We start from the raw sequence: 15,279 nt of genomic DNA on the forward strand, positions 1-15,279 counted from the left end.
TGATGCTATTTAAATAAGAGATTGTGTGGAAATGTCTGGTAGTAATAGCCAAAGGTTTGCAAATTACCTTTTTAATGGGGGAAAAAAAAGTTAATCTAGAAGGGAACGTGTGTATTTTTGATGTTGAGATTGGACATTAACTCCTGCAAGTTTCTTACTACTATCACATATTTGGAAATATTCCATTAAGTTTCTCAGTGACAAAAGGTCATAAACGACATGCATTTTACACACACACACGTATGTACGTATATAATAAAATAGATTTGCGAGTACAGGACTGGCTAGAGTCCACTTTCTAACCGCAGCCTTACAGCCAATCAACTGGATGGACGTCAGAGTACGTAATTAATATGTATGAAATAAGCATGTGGGCGTTACCTAAAAATACAGGTGATTGACGGGCGGTTCACTACGTCCATACAGCTGGCAGCTAATGATAGAAGTTGGAAACAAATATTTGGACTTTCTCAGTGTTTCTTCTCACTCAATGGGTAATAGCTTAAGTGAAACAAATGGATAAGATGACAGTCTTAGATATTGTCTACCGATGGAGCCCAGAGTTTGTTAAAAGTTGTCTTTCGACATATGAAGAACATATTTGCATCTCGGCTGCTCTTTACGTCTTGTCTGCTTTGATGTTACTGGTTTCCTGTTCACTGTGAGTGTGGTGTGACTAAAATTAGCCGAAGTTTGTAAAAGGATAAACTCTCATCATTTGTCGCTCCCTCTCAAGTCTTCTTTATCACAGATGCAAAACGCGAAGCAAGAGTTGGGGTGATGAAGCAGTCTGCGCTTTGTATTGTTTCGTGGGGAACTTGTGCAGCGCAGTGGGCGCTTTACTTTCCAAACAGTTTGATTTTCAGGTGAGAAATCAGTTAAAAGTTCTTAATTTCACTGAAGAGTTTTATTATTAGCGTTACCTCACGAACTCCTTGAATCAACGACGGTTTGTTGAACCTACCGATTGTCAATGACCCCTATCGGCCGGAAGCGGTACTGTTCAATGGCATGATCCTGCTTTATATCAGCAGTTGGTCACAATAGAGTAATGTGCTTTCACGGATATAAAGTAAGAAGTTTAGACATCATCAGGGTGTTTTGGGCTAACGTTAAAGCCTTTTGTGTAAAATAGAGGGTGGTAACGGATCTCTAATGCTGCCTTGTCAAAATATCAAAAGCAGTCAAATCTCAAAAGTTTTGTTTTTAATGACAAAAAGAAACATTCAGATGCATCATATAACTTACAGTCTGCAAAGGAGTGGGAAAATGTTCAAATACTCCATTTAACGTAAAAAAAATAAAATAAAAAAGTTTATAAATAAATTAAATTTTTCACAAATTCTGTAATAATAATAGTTAAACTATAAATAATTCCATTATTACCCACAAAATTGACCATACCACAAGAAAGTGACGCTAACATTCTAGATGGGGTGTTACATACGTTCTTATAAATAGTATATTAAATGAAAGTCACATGTTCTGTCCATCTGTTGCAGATTTCTATGGCATCATATATGGCAATTTTGGATGTTGTCCATTTCCTGTCAATATCTTTCTCCATTTATTTATGGTACAAGTCAAAAATGGGTAAGGATTTGATTATTCTCTCTCTCTCTGTCTCTCTCTCTCTCTCATTCATTGGTATAATTGTGCTGTCAATCATCAGGCATCACAATAAATGACTTATCAATCATGTTCTTAAGGAAAGAAAATGAGAATGGTGTCCAGGAGGAGGCGGCAGAATTTTCTAGTTGTGTGTATGCTGTTTGTAATGGGCGGCAACGTTTACCTGGGTTTACCAGTCCATTCAAGTCCAGTAAAGGTATCTCCAACCATGAGGAGACCACTTGGAATATTCCTCAATGTAAGTAAACTCCTAGTCAGAAGAGACAGGAGTATATAGAGCCGTGCCATATCTGATACTATATGTAAACTTATAACATATGCAAAATACTGGTAGGTCTGTTTTAAGCAAGTGTGACTTTGCTTGTGTCTTTTGGGAACAGGACTATACTGAGAACCTTGGTTACATGCTGGGTCTTCTGTCCTTCGCAATCAGCTGGACTGCTAAGTTTCCCTTCATCCTGAAAGCTGTAAGTAGCATTTGTGAGCACTTTTGCAATCTAAATAATTATTTTGAGCTCTTCATTCCAACACATTATCGTGTCCTTTTGTTTGGCTTAAAGGAATAGTTCATATAAAAAGGAAAATTTGCTGAAAATGTTCTCCAAGCCATCCAAGATGTAGACGAGTTTTTCTTTATCAGAACAGATTTAGCATTACATCAGTTGATCACCATTGGATCCTCTTCAGCGAATGGGTGCCGTCAGAACGAGAGTCCAAACAGCTGATTAAACTGTCCCAATGTGTCTTTTCTGTCTTTTGCAGAATAGAGGAGAGCAGAATTCTGCTGTGCAGGTGTGCTCTAGAGTTCTGTGTTCTGTAGCTGGATCTCTGTATGCATCTGCCATTCTTTTCTATGACACACAGCTAAGAGCTTTTGTCAAAGCAATGCCATGGATACTCTCTGCTATCAGCTGTGCAGTTCTGGATCTTTTTGTATCCTTTGACACAGACTATAAATGACTCCAAGTTTGAAAAGACTGCATTTAATGTACCAGTGCTCTCAGTCCGCTCTTTAACTTTGATCTTCAGATTGTGGTCCTCATCTGTTACAGATCCAACCATAAACGCCCTTCTGTCCGGTCTTTAGACTCGGATACTGAATCTTTACTAGGTGACTTTTCTGTCACGGGCCAGCTGTGCAACAACAATGTTGAATGCTACAGGAAGAAGCACCTCTCAGCAAGAGGCATTTCTCCCAAAGGGACTGACATGGGACTCTACATGGATGTCAACATACAGCCAATGAGGAAGGTTTGCACTTCTTAAGGCGTTTTATGGTGTACTGAGCAGTCCATAAGTTATGGTAATGATTATCTATCAAAAGTCATGGTATATTTGACTGGTGCCTCTTCCAGGTTTGTCTCAAGGAGGTGACCATCTCACGGGACGGCTCATCCGAGAATCTTCCTCTAAAGAGGACTGTCAGGGTGGTACGGGTTGATGAACAGTGTTCTTCTGGTACCTCAACTGATTCGTCCTCTGTCGGCTCTGAACTAGAGGTTAGAACACCTTTCTTTTTCTTTTCAGAGCTTTGACACGACTCGAAATGAAATGACCCGACCTGTACTGTCTGAGAATCTGAGACCTACATGCATGATTTCATATAGCTGAATTTGTTTATGCACAAAACAAGTTAAGTAAAATAAAAATAGTAGATAAAAATAAATAAACTGAATAAAATAGTAGTAAAATATTACATAAAAATTATAATATATAAAACCAAGATAAAATATATTAAAGGCAGAGTAAGTGATTTTTCAAAAACACTTTAGAAAACTGATTTGTTATGATTATATTACAAATGTTAGAAATATTTGTATTTGTTATTTTGTATATTTATTTTGATACAATATTTATATATTTTTTATCCATCCATCCTAAATAATATATAAAATTATAGAATATAATTTGTTTTCATTAATTAACTTAACACAAACTTCAAATTGTACATGGAAAAACTCATATTGAACATAAAATGTAATAATTGGTGGCTGCAGTACTGCTTTCTGAGGGTAGATGGTAGCATAGATTTAAAGACAGGTGACTTGAAACAAATCACATGTAAAATGTGTAAAATAAATGTGTTTGAGTGTCTTGACAGTGTTTCAAAAGGTCTTATCTTTTATTCAACATACTGCTTTTGCACACTTATATGAAAGAAAATTGACTATATAATCTAATCACTCAATACAACATAATATAATATAAATTGTACATGTAGGTATTGCTGAAAATGTTGTTGTGTTGCAGTCTAGTCCTTTCTTGGCTCTCTAAGTGGCTTTTGAGAATGCCAAGCGATTGAGGATGTCATTTAATCTAAAACAAAGCAAATCGCCCTGGACGAAAACAATTGAACTTTGTTTTATTCACTAAACAGGAAAAAGCTAAGCATGTGAACCTCCTCAGACACTGTGTGTGATGAAGAGTTCAGAGTCAGACCATGACATCTTTCTTGATGTCAAGAGCAGTCTTCCAGTGACAAATGTATGGTTTCTGATAGCTGTTACTGTAGGTACATTGTTCAATTTCCGAGGACTAGCATCAGTTACAATTTGTTATATAAAGACTCATAACTAGCTGTGAGAGTTGAACAAAATAATTAAACATTTTAAAATATATATCTGAATGAGATATTGTGCATTTTGGGGTAGAATTATGATCAAAATGGGAGATTCTTGCAATTTCATTCCACTGTGTCATTTACTGTAAGCAGTTGTGAAGGAGAGAGCTGGGCTTGGTGTTCCAGAAGTTCTTGTTGTTGCTTAATTGTTCTGCTGTTAAAGATCTGTAATAAAGGAACAGGGCAGGACCTTTCTGCATCGGAAGTGGTACAAAATGCTTGTTCAGTCTACAGGAGATTTGGCCCTCTGCTCTGCTATTTTAAGAGCGGGTCTGTCACCACAACCACAACAGTGGACAGGCCGAGGGGTTTTCTTAACCCTGTTCTTTGAGGAGGGGTTGTTTGTGTCTGTGCCTATGAGCAACTAAACATTCCTGTGCAGATACTTAAGCCTTAAAGGAGTAGTTTAGCCCAGAACAAAGTTTTACAGACCCCAAATCGTCATGTTTACAACTTTATCTCGTTTCAAACCCATACGAGTTTCTTTGTTCTGTGTAACACAAAAGCAGAATATTTACTTATTTATCTATAAAATGTTCATTTTCATTACTTATTATTATTATTATTATTATTATTATTATTATTAGTAACTACTTTAACAATTATTTGTTAAATTACTTATTAAAGGCATTTTATTAAATAAATGATTCATTAAATGTATTTTTAAATTATTTATTAAATGATTTAATCATTAAATGTATTAATTAAATGAGTTTTATTTATTTAATGAATTATTACTTATTAAAGGTGTTTTTATTTATTTAATTATTTTAAAATACTTTTTTTTTTTTGGTTTGCTTGAAAGTTTGTATCATTATTAATAAAGTCCAATGTTATTCTTATATTTATTCATTCTTATTCATATTCTTACTATACACTTTTTTTCCCCCTGTGATTTATGAAGTGGGACTTTGAAGAACCAAAAACGCGGTGGATCCCGGTAGAGGAAGCTCCTGAAGAGCAGCAGAAAGCAGAGGTGTTCCCTCTCCAGGAGTGGCCAGCAGGTTCGATTTCAAAGTCAACCGGCAGACCTGGTTCTCACGTCTGCTTCTGTAACCGCGCACAGCTAGCGGAAAAGCTGGCATCCACATAATCAGACAACTAAACCCGGTGCCACTCGGTTGAATGATCATGCATTAACATGATTTGAGTGTATTTGAAGTTTAATAAAGCAGTGTAAAACTGAATGTCATATTCATATACTGAGTGTAAAGCTATTTGTCATTGTTGATATCACCAACATGCTTTTTTTATGGAGCTTGGATGGTCAAGCACAGTTTTGAGTTTACTTGCAAAGCAAAGGAGATGTTGTGACAGTTTTTCTCATACAGTACCTATTGTTACCAACTTTAGAAGGCTGATCTACTCTTGTATCCTTCCCTCATGGCGACTAAGGCTCCCGGTACTTCCCTGTCATTCACGTTGACGACATTTTCCATTGTCGTCCCCTTTCCTCTCCAGAGCCATGCTGTTGATTAATGGGATGGCTCTGAAAACCTTATCGGACCTGGCATTTTCATAGACGATACGGAACACTGACAAATGAAGGGAGGTGTCACACTGACTGCCCTAATAAAAACAATATCACCCTTTTGCATGCTCGCCAGGTCGGGAGGTCACTTCCTTTATTTTGATGGTTAGCCAGACTGGACACAGCCCAGCAGCCCGAGATAAGGTGTAGACGAGACTGCGAGTGTTTTCAGCGTCTTCGCTGGTATCCAGACTTGGCCTGCCTTGTCTTGTGACTTTGCCTCCCATGCTCTTTGTATCTCAGTCGGGTTTAACAGATAGATATTAGACTTCCTCAAAACATGATAGCAAGACAATGTGTTGATTAGAGTATGTCAAGAACATGAGGACATTTCTTGTGCTGGTGGCTTTGCGTTGGGGACGTGAATAATGTGTTGGCCCACGCAGAATCTACAGAGCTAGAATTTAACACAAATGCCTGTCATTCACAAAGTTCTACACATTCTGTGTCTTTTGCATATAGGTCTATTGAGTATTATAGGTTCTGACAAGGTGTAGAGATTGCTTGTGTGTTCTGGCTGATTTTTTTTTTTTTATTTCACTGATCACTTGGCCAGTTAATTATTTTGTATTAAAAAACAAATAAAAAAATTTGGTTATTTTAATGATACTGTTTTTTTTTTTTTTATTATAGATTATTCTATTTTAATTATAATCTTTTACCATGTTTAAATCCATTCTGCAGATTCATGCTGAAAAATATGCAGATTTGACCTGCTAATGTGAGATATTAAAGAGAGAGTTCACCCAAAAATATTAATTGTCATCATTTACTGAGCCTCATATCGTTCCAAACCTGTATATCTTTCTTTGTTCTATGGAACACAAAAGAAAACGATGACGACTTGTTTTTTTTTTTATTGAATGAAAGTCAAAGTTGTTTTGCCTTTGAACATATCACCCTTCTCCTTTTTGGAAAAAGTGTTGTTTTATTATCATTTATATACTGTTATAGCTTTTATTCATATTTTGAATTAGCTTTTCGTATTTTCACTTTTCACTTTAATTTTAAATTAAGTAATTTTGTTCTGCATATTTTTAAATATTACTATTTAGGTTTAATTTATTTTTATTTCAGTTTTAGTTTTTATTTAGTCATTTTCTTGCTTCAACTTAATCTTATTTTAGTTAGTTGCCAAGGCAACATTTCAATTTTGTTTTGTAATTTATGTTTTCCTCTAATATTTATATTTTATTTCAGCTTTATTTTAGTTAAAAATCTTTTTTTATATTTTTAGTTTTAGTTAATGATAATAAACAGTTTGGAAGGGGAAGAAATTTTTTATTTTATTTTTTTTTGGGGGGGTGAACTATCCCTTTAAGCTATAACCTACAAAAACTTTACATTTTTTAACAAATAAATTCTAAATATTCTAATATTTTTAAAATTATTCTTAAGTTTATTAAAAAAATGTCTTCATTTGTTCTCACAGTCTTTGTTTTAACCATTGGATTCTGTGCACGACAGATCCTCAGACTGGTTTCAGTTTGCTCTCTGACACAGATGTCAACTCAGACTGCTGATCCATCATTTCACAGAGCCTCTGACGTAACCGTGGATAGTGTTCTTCTCTGAAGTCACTGAACTCGGCCTGGGCGTCAGCGAGCGGCCTGCCTATAACGGGGCCTGAGATTGTAGTTAATCCTCTCCCCCCTTGAACTTGGAGAAATGAAAGCAAACTGTCCGTTTTGTTTAAATAGGTGGAATTCTGTTTGCACATCTGACTCGAAGCACGGATTAGAACATCTGAACCTGCGGTTGTGTGCGAGGGCTCTTGTTTTTCTTTTGGATTGACATGTACGTCATCTTGAACTTGCTGCGAGGGGGCAGAACGAGGTTGCGTGAGTTCAAATTTAAATTCAGGCCTTTTCTGATATACTCCATTTATGCTTTTTACTCGAGAAAAGTTCTTCCGTTTCCTGTGTGGTTTAGAAGGAATGGTTTGTTTCAAAGCTTGTCGTTTTATCACATCCTACAAACACACAGGATCTCCAACATCATGTCAGGAACATCAGATGAACAGTTAATGTATTCAGTCACTGATAATAACAGGCAGTCGCATCACGTCCTCAATGTAAATTATAGAAGAGCAGTTACTAGTTAAACCTCATTTTGACTTTCAAAACAGCCAGTGTGTCTGAAACTGTCTGAAAGTTTAGATTGACCATTGAACTGACAAATAGATGAAACATGGACAAATAGCTAGACAACTCATTCTTATGTAATACAATCCCTCAATAAAACAATACAGCTTCTTATATCACTACATGATTTCACTTTTTCTCTACTCATCACTTTCACTTATCACATGTTGCACATCATATTGATCTTAAGGAAGATAGTGTATTGCTGTAACTCTTTAAATGTAGGCTTGCGGACAGTAAACTAATCTATGAAGTAGAGATGACCACATATATGGAAAAAGAGGAAGGTTTGGCAATCTATCTACTTATATGTTGTTATCTGAATATAATAAAGCCCTATCACTGTTTTATCAGTATGCATGGCGTGTTAATGCAGTATAGCATGTATGATTAGATCATTCTTAGGGTCACTCTCTCTCAGCGTCAATAATAGTGATGTCCGGTTCGCGAACGAATCGTTCGATTTAACCGGTTCTTCTTAGTGAACCGGTTGAACCAGTTCACCAAATCGGACTGAATCATTTGAAACGGTTCGCGTCTCCAGTAAGCATTAATCCACAAATTACTTAAGTTATTCACTTTTTTAACATGGCTGACACTGTTATGATTACTGACTTTATATTTGAATGTGTTAAGCCCGCGATAGACTTGACGCCATTACGTCATCGTCAATGACGTCATTACGTCGAGCGTAAAAGAACCGGTGAACCGTTTTTTTCAACCGGTTTATTGAATCGAACTGTCCGAAAGAACCGGTTCGCGGAAAAGAACCGAACTTCCCATCACTAGTCAATAAGGATTAATTTAGGGCAGTCACATGGCTCTGAGGTGACGTCATATCCTGAATGTCACGCAGAAGAATTATTGCAACATTTCTCAGGAGGACTTTGAAATAATGCGGTCAAATCAACCCTCAATCGAACGGATCGGTATACTGAGATATAAAAAAATATTGAAAATAGATCTCCTCACATCATCTCACCTCTTAATACTTTATGAAATTATTGATAATAATCAGAATGTAAAAGAGAAGACCCAGGGCAAGTTGTCACATGTTTTGCTCCAATATTAAGTCCATTTCTGTGTAGTCAAATACTGTAAAATGTAAATTAGCACTACTCAAAATCACCCTAAACTGAAACAGTTACGAGTCAAAACAATTCATAAAACAGAAAAAATGTAAAAGGTACTTTTCACAAACTATTTAATTAATAGTATTAAATGCACTAATAGCCTTTTTGCGTATTTATTAAAAGCAATACGCGGTCTGGTTTGATGCCAGATGGGCCTGTAGCGCGCGCTCACACGCACCTGACGCAGTTCTACAGTGACCTCATATCCTCTGCATCACTTCCTGTACATGCTGAGGCAGATCTGAGCAGTCTGGCACATTTACACACACACTCATCTTCTGTCAGCAGTAACGTTACATACGAGCTGAGCCCGCGTCTTTTTGTCCGCGATCCTAGCGCTCTCATCATGACCCAGAGGTGATCCTCGTTCCCGGTGGTTCTGGGTGAGTGCGATTTAAAACACATGCAAACACGCGGTGGCGCGTGCGCTCACACGCGCACACAAACACACGCACGGATCTCTTCATTGATGTATCAGTATGAAGTCATGGCTGCCTGGATTCGTTCTTCCTCGCGTGTCCTCGGTCGGTTTATGGGTTTTATTTCATTATTAAATGACTGAAATGAACTAGATCGTGTTTTATAAGGCTGTAGTGAGTAATGTCTTGATTTATATGGATATGGTTAGCCACTAACGCTGTTGTGATCTGTAGTGGAGTGTGTACTTTGAATGTTTTTTTTTGGTTTGCATCCAGCGGCGTGATTTAAAGGGATAGTTTACCCCAAAAATAATTTACTCATTCTCACGTCCTTCTTAAACCTGTATGACATTCTTTCTTCAAATGAACTCAAACAGAGATGTTAGGCAGATTGTAAGGGACTGACAGCCTCAGTCACCATTCACTTTAACAGGAATGGGGACTGAGACTGTCATTGTGGCATCCCCTTTTGTATTCCACTAAAGAATGTCATACAAATGAACGACTTTTCATTTTTGTGTCAGTTATTACTTTAAGTAAATGCATTTCATATCTTTTTGCAGTATTTAAAAGTTTAGCTGAGCTTCATGACAGTGCAAAAGAAAATATGTATAAGCTGTGTTGGTTGATGTGTAACGTTCTCATCTGCTATGCTGGTGTTTTATTTGTTATTTTGGGGTGAAATCACTTTCTTGAGCCTGTGCGTGTGTAATGCATTTTTTTTTACCCTAGACTAACAAGCTGCTGACAGAACTTGTAATTAAATGTTTAATTAATGATTGTCTTAAACCCAACATAAATGTCTGTTGGGGTAGCTGACATGTCAAGATGTGACAGGATTGTCCACACATTAATTTGAATTCTTTCAGAATGTTTTATTTTTGAGTATATACATTTACAATGTTACAAAAATCTGTTTTTTTCCAATAAATGCCGTCAATCAAAGAATCCTGAAATAAATGTATCATGGTTTACAGAAAAATATTAGTTTTTGACTTTAATTAGAATAATTTCTGAATGCTTTGCATCACAGATATAAATTACATTTTCAAATATTAAAATAAAAAGAGTTATTTTCTAATCATATTTCACAGTATTACTGTTTTTGCTGTATTTTTAATCATATTAATACAGCCTTGAAGAGAGATTTATTTTTGGAAACCGATTGAAAAAAAAAAAGAGAAAATTAAAAATCATACTGACCCTAAACTTTTTTGACGGGTAGTGTATGTGTATATATATATTTAACCTAAAACTTGATTTTCAGGTGCATGTTTTACATTCTTGAGCTGCACTGTTAATGTTTCTGACTAAATTATGCTTTGCTGCTGCATTTTAATCATTCTAAGTTTTAACTTTGGCATTTATTGTTTTTGTACTTTGGCTCATTTTCCATAAGCTTCTTAGGATGTGTTTTTAATGATTGGCTAACTTCAGTAGTGACCCCTTTTGGCCCTCTTTATATCTTCTCATTTTAAGATCTGTCTCGGGTGATCTGATCACAAGTGGTGAACTTATACACATCGCTGTTTACGCCTCGTATTAACATGCATATCAATATACCTCACACTGTCAGCCATTCACTGCATGTTGATCTAAGCACAAACATTTTTCAAGCTAAATTATAAGTTGTTGTTGTTCGGTAGCTAGCTACATTAGTTGGATTTGCTTCAAATAATCCGTCTCTGCATGTTGATCTAGACTGAAGAAGCTGTGTGAAGTCTTGTTCATGTGTGTGCGTGGGCTTCTACACATTTTTATGATCAGTTTAAAACCCTGAAGCACAGTGGATGACATTTGGACGTTTACACCATCTTTTGCTTAGTCATGGGAGCATTCTTTAAAAAACGTTTAACAATCTTACCGGCCCCAAACTTTTAAATGACCGTATAGGAGAAAAAAATGTGACTCAGATGGTTATTGTTGCTTAAGGTTAGTTGATTAATATGAAAAAAGTGAAATCATCTTCATTTAACAGGATAAAAAGATTAGTTTTTATCTGACTGCGGAGGTCAAGTGTAGGGCGCCGCTAGTCAGACATCGATGCATGTTGTTCAGATGTGGTTTATAAGGGGCAGGAGGGTTCACAACAGCTTTTAAACATTGCACCACTTTTGTGGAGTGTAAACATTATGATTTGCATGGCTCAAAAGCATTAAATGTTGGTGAATCTTTAGCAAAGAGATACGATCAGCATAGAGCTAAAAGTGGATCACCATGAACAAAGTGACTGACTGTTTCATTTTACATAGACCTAAAATGTGTTATATTTCAGGGATATATCTTTGACATGGTGACATGGACAAACTGGAATTCAGAAGTTTATCTGTGCGGTTTTGCTGTCATGTCCCGAAGAGCTTTGAGGTGATGCCGAGATTTCTCGCAGAATACTTTTAGCAGACGCGCTCTAAGACAACAGTGTATGACAGAAAGTCTGCCAGTGTTGAATCAGAGCCGACGTGTGACATATCGTGACATGGTGCAAGTCCCTTGTGCAGCTTTCTGAGTGTTTGCTCTCAGAATCCTCGACGGCAGTGAAATGGACAAGACCTTTCTAGCTGTCCGTAATGTGGTTTACCTAAAACAAGTCCTACTAAAAACCGACTCTGTTCATGGGAGGTGCGATAAAAGACACTGGATTAAAATAGTAATAATGTAGAATTTGGGACCAAAGTGTGAACCAAAAAAACCATAGATGGAGAAAAGAGCCAAAAGAGACTCTTGATAAGTTTAGCATTTTGGCTTTTATTTAATTTTTTATTTTAATCAGACTGCATAAAGTAAGTTTGACAGCTAGAATTATTTTATTTTATTTAATTTTTCAATCAGAATGCCTAAGAGCATCTGACTTTAATTATTTAATTTAATTTTTTATTTTAGTTCATTTTATCATTATGCCTCAGGTAAGATAGTCCTTTTTTTATTTTATTTATTTCAATTCAATCATTATGCCTCAGGTAAGATAGACTTTATTTTTATTTTTATATTTTATTTCAACCAGAATGCCTCAGGTAAGAGAGTCTGAATGCTAGATTTAAATTTTATTTAAATTTATTTTACATAATTTTTTTTTTTATTTCAATAAGAATGCCTCGTGTAATAATGTCATGTCTGACAGCTGGATTTTTACGTTTTCTTTTCTTTTTCATTAACTAAATGTTCGTTCTTGTCAGTGCATTAAGACTTCATTTGTGTTTACTAGACCTAGTTTAACCTTATTTTATTTCCGGATTGATAAAGGTTGTTTACTGCACCTAAAATCATAAGGAACAAACTTTTATGAAGGGTAATTTACTCTAGGCTGTGGTACTTTGAATGGGGCAGCATTATGAATAAAATCATAATCTTTTGAAGGTCCATAGATTTTCTTTTCCAAGTGACATTGACAGTAGGAGTTGCTAATTCAAGACCATGTGGCCAGACTCTGTTCCCTTTTTCTGTTTGATCTTTTTGTTTTTATTTCTGCTAAAATAGTAATAATGTAGAATTTGGGACCAAAGTGTGAACCAAAAAAACCATAGATGGAGAAAAGAGCCAAAAGAGACTCTTGATAAGTTTAGCATTTTGGCTTTTATTTAATTTTTTATTTTAATCAGACTGCATAAAGTAAGTTTGTTTGACAGCTTTATTTTATTTTATTTAATTTTTCAATCAGAATGCCTAAGAGCATCTGACTTTAATTATTTAATTTCATTTTTTATTTTAGTTCATTTTATCATTATGCCTCAGGTAAGATAGTCCTTTTTTAATTTTATTTATTTCAATTCAATCATTATGCCTCAGGTAAGAGAGTCTGAATGCTAGATTTAAATTTTATTTAAATTTATTTTACATAATTTTTTTTTTATTTCAATAAGAATGCCTCGTGTAATAATGTCATGTCTGACAGCTGGATTTTTACGTTTTCTTTTCTTTTTCATTAACTAAATGTTCGTTCTTGTCAGTGCATTAAGACTTCATTTGTGTTTACTAGACCTAGTTTAACCTTATTTTATTTCCGGATTGATAAAGGTTGTTTACTGCACCTAAAATCATAAGGAACAAACTTTTATGAAGGGTAATTTACTCTAGGCTGTGGTACTTTGAATGGGGCAGCATTATGAATAAAATCATAATCTTTTGAAGGTCCATAGATTTTCTTTTCCAAGTGACATTGACAGTAGGAGTTGCTAATTCAAGACCATGTGGCCAGACTCTGTTCCCTTTTTCTGTTTGATCTTTTTGTTTTTATTTCTGCTCACCACCGTTTTCTTTTTCGAGGGGTACACCTCCGTTCTCAATCTCTCTTTTTTTCTCTCCTCCAATCTCTCCTCCAGTCCACCACTATGAAGTCAACCGTAGTACAATAAAAGCCTGATATCTTGCATGAAACGGTCTTGGATTGCATGAGAATCAGAAATTTTGATAGCAAAATTTTAATGGACTTATCAAGTAGGCACTTAACTGGATAATTGCTCAAGAAGATAAAACAAGCTTTCCAGGTATGCTTGGGTTTATTTATCTTGCGCCGACTTTTAAATATTATTGTGTGAATGAAATGTGTGGGTTTTTCTGTACACTTGAAGACACACACAGACTCACTTTAGCACCTTCTTAAACAGGATGGCAACAGTTGTATAACATTCTGTGAGAATTTCTCATGGTCAAGAGCTTTGAAGTGTAAGGAGGTTGTCTTTTTTCCTCTTTCTTTCACTATTTTGATCATACTTTTTTGACCCGAGTTATTGACCGCGATCGGATTAGAGCGTTTTTTTCGGCGCTGTCCTTGACTACAGAAGAATCACTTCAAAAATGCATGAGAAAAGCACACATTTGTTGTTCTCTGGATCCCAAATGATGGTAAGAAATGTGCCCATGAATTAGTGAACCGCTTGTCCAGCTGAGAGTCAAGCTGCTTTGCCCTGTTGGTGTTTGATACTTTAATGTTTTTCAGATGTTTTTAGAGCTTTTTCAGTAAGCTTATTAGAGGGCTTTGAAGCACATTTGCTGTTAAGTTGAATATTAAGGCTAGCATTTAATGTATGATAAATAAGTAAATTGTAGACCTGAAAGAAACATTTCAGAAACTATTCAGTGAAAACCAGATGCCCTTATTCCTGTATTTTCTGCCAAATTACCATTAGTTACTACAAAGTTATTTTGTTATTTGTACACAAGTTCTTCAAACTTCAACCTCTTAAAATATTAAAGAATATGGTAAAATCTTTTTATTCTTTTTGGCATTTAAAAAAATGTTGATACTTTGGTTTAGGGTTAGGTTAGTACTTTGGACATTTTTATATGAATGTTGTGGTAATCATTCAGTATCATGATATGTATTTGGTAGGGCTGCACGATTATGACAAAAATCATAATTGTCGATTATTCCCTTGCAATTGTAATTGCGATTATTAATTACGATGATCACAATTTACATTGAATGATGTTTATACCATTGTTTGATGCAACTGCATGCTGTATTTTTATATGAAAATAAACAAGCTGAAAACACTAACTGAAAAACTTTTCGTGCTTTTCTATAGTATTAAGCCTCAAATGTCAACTAAACATCGGATTGGTTTCTTCTTTAAATGATAAAAAAGTAAAAATATGAATGGTATTATAATGTTATACTAAAACTAAAATTAAAATAATGGGAAAAACCCTTAAGATAACATGTAGAAAGAAAAAAACGCATCTTAAGCACGCAGAATAACATAAGTGGACTTTGAACGATTAATTGCCGCGTTGAACGATTACGTAATTGTGGCATCCATAATTGTAATCGCCAATTAGAAATTCGATTAATTGTGCAGCCCTA

General features: G+C 35.4%; 2 protein-coding genes across 6 annotated transcripts in view; both read left to right on the forward strand.

Moving 5' to 3' along the window:
- Positions 1–394: 394 nt before the first annotated feature.
- Positions 395–5,439, forward strand: tmem44 (transmembrane protein 44). Its single transcript, XM_016525198.1, has 9 exons — positions 395–661; positions 737–866; positions 1,503–1,593; positions 1,710–1,870; positions 2,013–2,099; positions 2,395–2,565; positions 2,662–2,883; positions 2,988–3,131; positions 5,157–5,439. Exons 1-9 carry the CDS (start codon positions 516–518, stop codon positions 5,343–5,345), a joined length of 1,341 nt encoding a protein of 446 aa, XP_016380684.1. The 5' UTR covers positions 395–515; the 3' UTR covers positions 5,346–5,439.
- A 2,076-nt stretch (positions 5,440–7,515) lies between these two features.
- The window catches only part of LOC107718210 (probable cation-transporting ATPase 13A3), a 40,365-nt gene continuing 32,601 nt past the window's right edge, over positions 7,516–15,279 (forward strand). For 3 of the 5 annotated variants that reach the window (XM_016525191.1, XM_016525194.1, XM_016525196.1), the window contains exon 1: positions 9,280–9,443. The gene's annotated coding sequence lies outside the window, so the exon portion shown is untranslated. Of the gene's footprint in view, positions 7,625–9,279; positions 9,444–9,505; positions 9,585–15,279 lie in introns of those variants that run through there. The other 2 variants (XM_016525192.1, XM_016525193.1) reach the window with 2 other exon arrangements.

This window comes from Sinocyclocheilus rhinocerous, unplaced genomic scaffold, assembly GCF_001515625.1.
Source record: "Sinocyclocheilus rhinocerous isolate Xijiao unplaced genomic scaffold, SAMN03320098_v1.1 scaffold1111, whole genome shotgun sequence".
In the NCBI taxonomy this organism is placed as follows: Eukaryota; Metazoa; Chordata; class Actinopteri; order Cypriniformes; family Cyprinidae; genus Sinocyclocheilus; species Sinocyclocheilus rhinocerous.